The sequence below is a fragment of the Vanessa tameamea genome, chromosome 5 (genome assembly GCF_037043105.1).
Source record: "Vanessa tameamea isolate UH-Manoa-2023 chromosome 5, ilVanTame1 primary haplotype, whole genome shotgun sequence".
Classification (NCBI taxonomy): Eukaryota; Metazoa; Arthropoda; class Insecta; order Lepidoptera; family Nymphalidae; genus Vanessa; species Vanessa tameamea.
In genome coordinates, this window is record NC_087313.1 from 2,730,821 (window position 1) to 2,739,547 (window position 8,727).

The window sequence follows — 8,727 nt, forward strand, 5'->3', positions numbered from 1 at the left end:
AGACCATCAAATCTATCTCGCTGGGCTACTGTAATATGAAAGTTTAGATAAATGATAAGGTATACGGCTACTTAGGTAAAATGGTTATTTTGTTAGTAATTCTAATTAATCATAAATTGAAATAAGGATTTATTTTGTTTATTTTTTGAAAAATATAGAAATTTATACTAAGGCAACACTCATCATGCTGTTTCTTCTTTCACGATTTCTGATTTCGATAATGGAGAATGCCGGCTGTCGGCTGTTAAGGTACTTTTTAAATTGCGTTTTCATTGACATACGTGATGATATTGTAATTAGCAATGCAGAATTCGAAGTGATTGATTGTAAAGAAAACAATAATATTGAAATCGATGATTTAATTACGCGTCGTTCAACAGATGTGATCTCTGAGTGAAATGAAGGTTTTTGTGAACAAATCAATATGGCTCTCAAGCTTGGAAAATGCAGACTATGTCTCAAGCTCGGCGACTTCTATTCCATCTTTACGATGGACAACAACTTACAACTCGCCGAAATGGTTATGGAATGTGCCCGAGTTAAAGTAAGTACTAGATTTTAGCTGATTATATGAAATTGAAACTATCTGTTGTAATATGACTACATTTGTGATGAAACGATCCACTTTTAATAGCGTAATGACTTTGTGTTTCACCTTTCTTGTTCTTAAATATATTTTTATTTTTGATATTTGCCGATTTGACCTCTATTATTTGAAAATTATCAATTTCGTCAAAATTTGCCTATTCTAATTTAAGTTCAGCAACTGTTTCGATTATGAGTAATTGTAGTTTTTCCGTGTTTCCTCAGTTGTTTAATAGAATGCGCATTAGTAATCATTTGTTTTCTAATATATATTTTGTGTTTGTTTATTTTTCTCTATATTTACATGACTATAATTTCTACATCCACTGACTTTTGAGTATTATCTTCTTAAATTTGTCTCATTGTTATTATTACAAGATTTTCTGTAGTTTCGTTAAGTAGTGTTTTTTCTATATTGTTTTTCATTTGTTTATTTTGTATTACCGATATTATTTAGGTTTCTTGTTTTAATATATTTTTTCCCAGAAATTAGTCTTTATTATAAAGCATTATTGTGATTATTATATAACCCGAATAAGGTATTAGTTTAAATATTTATAAAAAAAACCCATTAGTGTTAATTCTTTTTTGATTATGCTTCCCTTAACACCAAATTATGTAAACGTAACAGTATTATTGTTTATTTACTTTAAGTAAATGTTATTTACCTAAAATTCAGTATGTTTTTAGATATTGTATGGGTTGGTTCAATTAAAATTCTAATTTTAAAACATATCTCAAAATCTATTTTAAATAATTTTTCAGTAGAATTTTTGGTTCCATATTCAAATTCAGTCTTTATTTTATAATAATTGTAAGTAATCTGCTCTTTTAGATTGTTTACATATTATAATTTCTAGAATGTTTTTTGACCAATTAAATGACCTTTCTAATTAAATATCAAATATTTCTCTATCCAATTCTTTCTCCAATTTCTTCAATGTCTATTATTGCTATGTCTATTTAGTTTGTTTTAATGACACATCTGATCATTGTGGAATTTTACATACAGCTGTAATGGGTACAGAAAATTATATAGGAAACTTAACACTTGTGCAACAATTTGGGGCTCTCCTTCACACAAATGTGAAGCTGCGGATGAAATCTAGTTTTCTAATAACTACAACCTATTTAAATAACCATCATATTCAGATTTTTGATGTTTGCTCTACTATAATTAGACAAGTAACTTTAAAATGTTTTCAAATAATATAAAGCATTTTTTTAATTATTCTAAATGAAGTGTCTATGTTGGTATTTAACAAAAGATTATAATTTAGGCTAATACATTAGGAACATGTCTGTTCATATAAGCTGAAACCATGGCTTTGCCCAATTTTCTCACACAATAATTTTTAGCAAATTTTTATGATAACAATAAAATTAAGTTATAAACTGTCATAGTCTAGTCTAGAGACTAGCATAGCAGCCCAAAATGTTGGTCTCACGATGTGTGCCTCTGATTTTCGAAGTTTTTTTACTTATTAATTAGTTAATTTTTTCTGGATTTAACGGTTTTACAAAAACAATCAGACCCATCTTAACCCAGGGTGTATTGGGTACCAATAATCCTGGTGTCGAGATTTCGTGGCCGCCTCGTTGATGGTGGTCAAGTCTTGGACCTACGGAAATGTATTATTGAAATCTTTTTTAAGGGGGAGGGGAGGTCGCCAGAACACTCCTCGCCTCCGGGCATTTTTTGTGCTTAAGACGGGATTGAACACAACTCCAAAACCTGTATATCTGAGAAGATGTCCTTGAAGATGTGCGAATTTTGCGTTGCCATTCTGCTATCGCCTTATATTGTGGTCTCATTCTTCTCATACTGATCGTGACTGTGGAACTGTTTATAAATAAAGCTGATATTATTATTTAAAGAACATTTTCGGGCCACTTCGATGACCACTTCGAGGCTGGGGTGACGTTAATAACTAACTAGTAAATATACGAAATATCAACATTAAATATATTATTCAGATATTAGACATTATCTTTATGGAATTGTGGTGTATTACATTTTTCTCCTGCATCATAATTAATTTATGTCAATAAGATAATCTAATTCTGATGGATTGTTCGATAGATATACGACGGCGACGGGCTTCCAGATAAAATTTGCAGCGAATGTATTCAAAAACTCAGTAGCGCTCATATATTTAAACAACAATGCGAACGATCTGATCAAGAGTTAAGACGCAACTATGTTCCTCCGCCAGGTACGCGTCCGTCCTATTTGTTACCTTAAACTTATTTTCAGAAGATACTACTACTTTTGCTTTTGATTCAATAATTTTCACGTATTTAAGTTTAGGACATTTAAGTCTAATGCTGTTGTTGCTATTAACAGGGTTCAGTTCACCAACACCACCCAACAGGCAGAGCAGTGATTCAGCGTTTTCATCACAGACTGAAGTTTCTAAGCCATCATCGACGTTCGAAAATAAAGTAACACCTGTCAGTAGATCTCGTAAGCGAAGCGGTGACAGTATTGACGATGCATCTATAAGCAGCCGTTCTCACGATTACCGACCGGGAAGTTCGAAACGCGTTGACGAACTACGAATGTCTCAGAAGAAGCCTAGACTTTCGATGAATTCAGATTCTGATTACGATGACAATAGCGCTTCTTTTTATTCAGCTGAAACTGACTCCGATGAACCGCTACTACACAAATGCAAACAATGCGGTAAAGCATTCCGGACACATATCAGTTTATCGGCTCATATGAAATGTCACAAACGAAAAAATGCATTGAAAAATTTGTCTTTTGAATCCCCGAAAGAAATAAAAGATGCTACAGATGAAGAGGACAAACTATCATGTGACAAATGCGGAAAGCAATTTAAATTAAAAATAATGTTAAAGCGCCATCACGACATTTGCGGCAAATCTCCTCGAAAAGAGCTAATGGTATCATTGGAGCCAATCGATGCAGTACAACAAGTGGCCAAAATAGATTGCCAAATGTGCACAACAAAGTTCAAGACAATCGAGAACTTAGAGAAGCACATGAGGGTTGTGCACGCAGCGGTTTTGAAGAGAGATAATTCAATGAACAACGAAAATGGTAAAATATGCGTCCCTTGTTTGTATTGCGGCCAGCCTTTCGACGATTATTATATCCATAGCGCTCACTTCAATGTGTGTCCTCAGAAGAATAATCTCGCCACTTTTGAATGCCCTGTTTGTACAAAAGTTATTACTAAAAAGGGATGTTATTTCTTGCACATTAAAGCGCATTTTTTTCCTTTGTCGTCTAATAAATCTTTACAAGAAATAACATCGAAGCAGGAAAACTTTCAATGTCGTATGTGTAACAAGAAATTATCTAGCCAAGATTCGTTGATAACTCATCTAGCTGCTCACATGTCCAACATAGACGAAGCGGACGAAGGCGGTGACGAAGAGTCTAGGTAGGTATCTAAGAAAGCCATAGATAAATAAATTGATCATTTCCTTTCCAAATATTTTTACTGAATATTTACTTGATTTCAGAGCAAGCACAATTGATGATTCAGCGTCAGTACATTCCGAATATAGTTCAAATGTTTCAAGCGGGCCATTAAAATGCAAGACTTGTGATAAATCATTTAAATACAAGAAATCTTTATTGACACACGAAGAAAAACATTCTAATGATAGTAAAATAAAGATAGAACCGCCGGACAGGAACAATTCCACAGACTTGTTAAATGAAACTACTAAATCCATGAACCACTACGACTCAGAATCTAGCCAAGACGAAGGCGAAGAAGATAATACCTGTGATATTTGCGAAAAGCAATTCTCATATAAAAGACTGCTTTTGCAGCATAAACGAACCAAACATCCAATGACTTCAGGGTTTAAACGAGCTAAAATCAATTTAAAAAATTGTTCCGTGCGGTGTTTGATATGCGACATTGAAATGAAAGTGAGTGCGATTAACGAACACAATCAGACACATATATCTGTCAACATCAAGCCAAGAAATTTATACACATGTATGGAATGCGAAGAGCAATTTAAGAGCTGCAGTGCGTTGGCGAATCACATTAAAATAATACACAGGCTTAAGCAACAGCCGAGTAAAATTAATGCCCCGTCAGCCGATTTGGCGGATTTTTGTGAGGTCGTTGTGACGAAAGCGGAACCCCTGGACGAGCTCCAGAGTCACAACGGCTTTGGTGAGGTTTCCGCTAAAAATGGTTCACCCTCTGTCAACATGAGTGGCTTTACTTGTCCGATTTGCAACAAACAACTGCCAACGTTGATATCTCTCAAAAGACACGTGAACTGGCATAATCACGTTGGGAAAAGCATGGAGAAGAAGTTGGAATGCTTCGTTTGTAAGGAGGTAATAATAATTTAAAATAATTTATAAATAGTATAATATTTAAATATTACTTAATTTTAAGTTAACATTATTTAACTTTGATTTTTGTTCCAGACTTTCCGGTTTCAGTGTCATTATAAAATCCACATGCGCGAACACTATAATGACACTAATCTTGACCCCAAATTGCTAACTTGCTCGATCTGTAATCGCAAGAGCAAACATCTCCGTGCGGCTCAGGCACATATGAACTACCACAAGCAAACACGTTTTCAAAATAAAGATTACGAGTGTTCGATTTGCAAGAGAGTGTTTCAGCATCGCAAGGTTTATCTCTCACACATGGCAATTCATTACAAGCGCGGTGAAAGTGCTAATAATACTATTGTGGGTTACGTGTTACCTAACTCGGTCGATAAAAATAAATTTGATGGCACGCATACATGTCATCACTGTGGTAAAATTTGCGATTCGGAAAACTCGCTTAAACATCATATACGGTGGCATAATTCCAAGACGTCGTTATTTGGTGCTCGATACGAATGTCATATCTGCAATTTGCAGTTCACAAACAAAAGAAGGTTAGAACTTCACACCAGAACACATTACGAAGACGATAATGGACCTTATAAGTGTAATATTTGCGGAAAAGGATACATCGATGAAGATTATTATAAGAGACACGTGAAAGGCCATAACTTTGATCACCAATCGCATAAAAAACGAATAGAAAAACTTAGGAAAAACAAAGTGAAGTGTCCGATATGTGCTCGTTACTATCCGGACTTAGTAAAACTCATTCGCCACTTGCGGCGGACCCATCCGGAGAGTAAAATGATAAAGGAGGATCCGGACGCACCCCCTCCAAACTATTATTCTTGTAAATTGTGTGCTAAAGTTTTCTTAGACGAAAGAAGATTACAGTTTCACGAGGAAGCTCATTTACGGAAGCCAGAATTCTACAAATGTAAATTCTGTGGCAAAAAGACCATATCATTGAAAAATCATAGGATCCATATAAAAGGTCATCTCACTCAAAAATATATCGACAATCCATTGAAATGTCCACATTGCGCCGAAACTTTTATGCGGGGTTACGATTTACATTACCATTTGCGGGACGCCCACGATATTAATGAGACATGGATAGAGGAACGACGAAATCAGACCTTGGACGGTCCTTTAAAAGAGCTACAATGTTCTATATGTTTCAAAGTCTTAGCTAGCAAAGGAAACTTTGAAAGACACATTGATTACCATAATTCTCTTCGATGTAATTACTGCTTTGATTACTTTAGCTCTTTGAGGTTCCTTGAGGGACATCTTGCATTCAGCTGTGACAAAAAGAAACTTATCGGCGACACTGAAATTTACCCGAAAAAAGTTAAGTGCCATGTTTGTTACAAAGCTTTCCATTTGCAAGTGAAATTAGATTGTCACTTGCGCACTCAACACGAAATCAAAACGTTTAAAAAGGCATGCGAAGGCAAACAAGAAATTGTTTGCGATTATTGCTTTAAAGTTTTTGAAAATGAATATGCTCTCAGCACTCATAAAATCTATCATCGCACAGTTGGCTACTATGGCTGTATATATTGCAATAGGAAGTTTAATACAATGACATTGTATAGGAAACACAAAAATCATCACTTCTCCCAACTAAATGTCGATAACCCAACGAAATGTGAGCACTGTGATGAGACATTTGTTGCTTTTAGAGAAATGATATATCACATGAGAGATGTTCACGGAGACGATAAAGAATGGATTGTCCTACCAAAAGAATCGATAGAAGAAAAATGTGATATTTGTCAGAAAACATTCTTTAATTTACACAGACATTTAGATTATCACGAAGAAAATCGTTGCAAAAAATGTGGCGAGTATTTCTTTTCCCGAGCAGATTATGATAATCATCTTTGTGCTATCGACAGCGACGAGGAAGTCACTGAAACTAATACAAATGGCGTTCGGCCTGTATACGAAGAATGTAGTTTCTGTTTCAAACCTGTAACTCGAAAAAACTCAAAGCGTCTACATGATCAAATCCACAGAGGATCAGGTTCTATTTCGTGTCGTTTCTGCTCACTTAAGTTTAAAACCATGGATGCTTTCAATATTCACGCATTTTCGCATAGAAGTAGAAAGTATAAGAAAAAACCAATAAAATGTCGTAAATGTGGCGAGCAGTTTGTAAAGTATGGTCCATTCATAAAACATATGAAGATTGTCCATAAGTGTTCTAAGAAGCTTCATTACAGAGCCACAGTGATGCCTGAGCAGTGCATTGTTTGTAACGAAGATTTTCCCAATTTACATAACCACTACCGCGCACATTTGCAAAATCAATGTCAGCAATGTTTCAAATATTTTACTTCATCCAAAGTGTTTTCACTCCATGATTGCGATAAAGAAGATTCGGATCCGTCTAAAGTATTTATATGTGACGCTAACTTACCGGCTCTTATTAATTCCTATGTTCCGAAAGATGAAAAAGATGATGAGAAATATTACGGTCACGAAGAGGAAGGAGAAGAAGAAGAAGAAGAGATGGTGAATCAAGAGCAAGAGATAGTAACGCAAGATGAAGACAGTCAAAATTCTATTGACATTGATGAAGGAAATGTACATGATATGGTGCACGCCCCAATAATATCCGACGTCCTGTCGCTTTTTAAGAAAAAAGAAGTTAATAGCAAATGCAATCGTGAAAACGATGGACAGAGTAGTGTTAGTGGTAACATTGTGGTTCTAACTGACGATGATTCTATAGGTTTTGAGGAGAACGTACCTGTTATAACGATAGATGATTAAGTCTTAATATTGATTCGATGCAAAATATCTAGGTAGTTATTAAGTAAGGCCAAAATCTACGATAGAAGGATTTTGTGAGTCGGTATCATTTTTAGCTACTTCAAATTAATATGATAATCAAATCTGTTCGACGATTTAGTTGTAATGAATGATTAAAAAAGAATTTACTATTTAATTATATTTAATAATATTGTATAATGTGTATGGTGCATTCCTTTTGGGCATCAATTACAGTATTTCTTAGCTGTATATATATTTTTGGAATGCTGCATATGTCTGCATTGTTTATTACACTGCATTTATTTTAAATAGGACATTATTTAATATCGTGATTGTGCTTTATTAGAATTTTTTTTATCTGATTTATTAAAATTTTTTGGAAAATGATTATTATGGAAGGCCAAAGAAAGGTTTTGATAAAATGTCTTATTTGAATTGGTTTATTTGTTAGATTTATTATTATGAGGTCAGTTACAATTTAATTGTGTATCGTCAGTCATTTGTAAATATTATACAAATCACCAGCTATAAGGCTGCCATATTGTAAATAATTTATCACCATAGAAATGATATATTTTAGTTATAGTTGGTTTAAGTCATGTTTCTATATGAAATAGATATTAAGTAACTTGAGTACTTCGCGTTTTATAATAATATCAGTTATTGTTTTGTGCATGTCTCGTAGTACTGGTGGATTTGAAATAAATGAAATACTTCCTTTATATATATTTTTTAATTCACGAGAACAGTTGGCACCCTCTGAGATACTAGTCCAATTGATGTACCTCAGAATAGATATTGTGCATTGACAAACATCGAAGACAATCGTTTTCTTGAAAATCGATTGACAAAATTGATTTGGTCCTGAAAACACTTGCAGTTTTAACTTTATCACAAGCAATATGACGGAGCCGGGGCAGCAAATAAACAAGTAATTACAATAAGGAGTTTGGTTTTATAGAATCACATTGAGCCCATCATCGTGTTTAGTTTTTTGAAGTAAGATGTCATTA

At 34.2% G+C, this 8,727-nt stretch overlaps 1 protein-coding gene across 1 annotated transcript; it reads left to right on the forward strand.

Moving 5' to 3' along the window:
* Positions 1-164: 164 nt before the first annotated feature.
* LOC113392345 (zinc finger protein 208-like) lies at positions 165-8,436 on the forward strand. The gene is made up of 6 exons (XM_026628728.2): positions 165-249; positions 381-544; positions 2,669-2,801; positions 2,933-3,998; positions 4,081-4,921; positions 5,015-8,436. Exons 2-6 carry the CDS (start codon positions 425-427, stop codon positions 7,712-7,714), a joined length of 4,860 nt encoding a protein of 1,619 aa, XP_026484513.2. The 5' UTR covers positions 165-249; positions 381-424; the 3' UTR covers positions 7,715-8,436.
* Positions 8,437-8,727: the final 291 nt, after the last annotated feature.